General features: G+C 43.8%; 1 protein-coding gene across 1 annotated transcript; it reads left to right on the forward strand.

Moving 5' to 3' along the window:
* Positions 1-290: 290 nt before the first annotated feature.
* On the forward strand, positions 291-1,622 carry LOC111663529 (procollagen galactosyltransferase 2-like; the record flags this gene model as incomplete). The annotated part of the gene is made up of 3 exons (XM_023417753.1): positions 291-425; positions 520-724; positions 1,503-1,622. Coding segments are annotated over 3 exons (460 nt in total), but the record flags the coding sequence as incomplete, so codon positions are not given.
* Positions 1,623-1,839: the final 217 nt, after the last annotated feature.

A 1,839-nucleotide genomic window follows, 5' to 3' on the forward strand; every position in this document is an offset into this window, starting at 1 on the left:
AGTGACAGCTTTGCTGTATATCCGCATGGATACAGGTGGATGCTACTAGTCAGCTGATAGCCGCACAGGTCGTGAAGGAGCCAGTGATTGTGAAGCATGAATGAAACAGCTGATACCAGAATTCAAGTTTGACTTCAATGCTTTACCTGATGCTACGGCCCATTACATTTAGCACTTCAAAGCAAATCAGTGGGTCATTTGTTAGATGACACAGGGATTTATAATAGATATATTTGATATATTTTAGAATTTACATTACGATGAGTGACTTGACCCTCTCCCCTCTGTAGTTTGTAGACAGTGACAACCTGTTGACGAACCCTCGTGTGCTGAACCTGATGATGGCTGAGAACATGACCCTGGTGGCTCCCATGTTAGAGTCTCGCTCTCTCTACTCAAACTTCTGGTGTGGCATCACCCCACAGGTACAGTTTAAACTTTAACTTCATCCATATGTCTGTGCATCAGCTAGATTTATGACCTCAACCTGGTGTTCTTCATCTCTCTCCTCTCCGTCAGGGTTACTATAAGCGAACCCCAGACTACCAGCCGATCAGGGAGTGGAAGCGGCTCGGCTGCTTCCCTGTTCCCATGGTGCACAGCACCTTCCTTTTAGACCTGCGTCGTGAGTCCAGCAGGGACCTGACTTTCTACCCCCCTCACCCAGATTACAGCTGGGCATTCGATGACATCATGGTGTTTGCTTTCTCAGCACGTCAAGCGGGTCAGTCTGAAACTCGCAACAAACTACCAGAATTGTGGCAGGGGTGTAAATGCCTCATGGCAGCTTCAGTCTGATGGAGTGAGGATCGTTAGTGTTTTCATTAATTTATTGGCAGTTGATTGCGAAACTGGTTTTGCTATAAAGCATGTGTGTGCTGCAGTATAACACTGAGGGCTTTTTATATAATTCATGCACATGTGTCAGATTACGGCAGATGAGTGAGTGCAGAGATAAATGGAGCCATGTGTGGATCTTGACTGTGCATGTGTATTCTTGGGAAGTGTGCAACAATATCAGTGTTGTTACATTTTTGTGTGTGATGCGGGTAATCATCCACTGGGAACAAACAGGCACAATAAAACCTTCATAGACAGCAAGTGTGTTCAGCATATGTCCTCCAACTCCGTAAACAGTAAACACATAAAAACATTTGCACAAATGCATTTGCACAAATTCTCTGATCCTGTCAGACAGATATACAAATACAAAGAGAAGAGACACAGTTCCTTCCATCCCACATTAGATTCAGCACTAACAACAATGCGTTAAATTATACATGCTGTTATACAGTGAAATATCCAACTTCTGACAAAAGGGATCAAACAAGCAAACAAATTGAATTCATAAGAAAATAAGATGCAATTTTGTTCATTTGAACACACTCAGGAGGTTTCTGCAACAGCCCAATAGCTTATAGAAGCTAATATTAGCTAATGCTAGCAGATGTTTGTACAGTGTTGTTCTAATGACTCTCTCTAATTCTGTTGTGTGTTCCCAGGTGTGCAGATGTATGTGTGTAACAGAGAACACTACGGTTTCCTGCCTGTCCCTCTCAAGGCACAGCAAAATGTGGAAGATGAAAGCGAGAGTTTTATACACACCATCACAGAGGCTTTGAGTGAGTAAACACACACACACACACACAGACACACACACAAACACACACACACAGACACGCGCGTTTTCCAGCTGTTGTGACTCCACTATCCGTCACTCCTTGATTACTTTACCTCTCATGTTTGTTTCTTCTTCTCCTTGACCTCCATGACACTCCTTGATTGCATCCTGTCAACCTGCTTTGCTTGTACTGTCCCTCCATCTCCTCCCCCCTCACT

This window comes from Seriola lalandi, unplaced genomic scaffold, assembly GCF_002814215.2.
Source record: "Seriola lalandi dorsalis isolate HSWRI2012SDOR001 ecotype SW California unplaced genomic scaffold, Sedor1 jcf7180002001043, whole genome shotgun sequence".
Classification (NCBI taxonomy): Eukaryota; Metazoa; Chordata; class Actinopteri; order Carangiformes; family Carangidae; genus Seriola; species Seriola lalandi.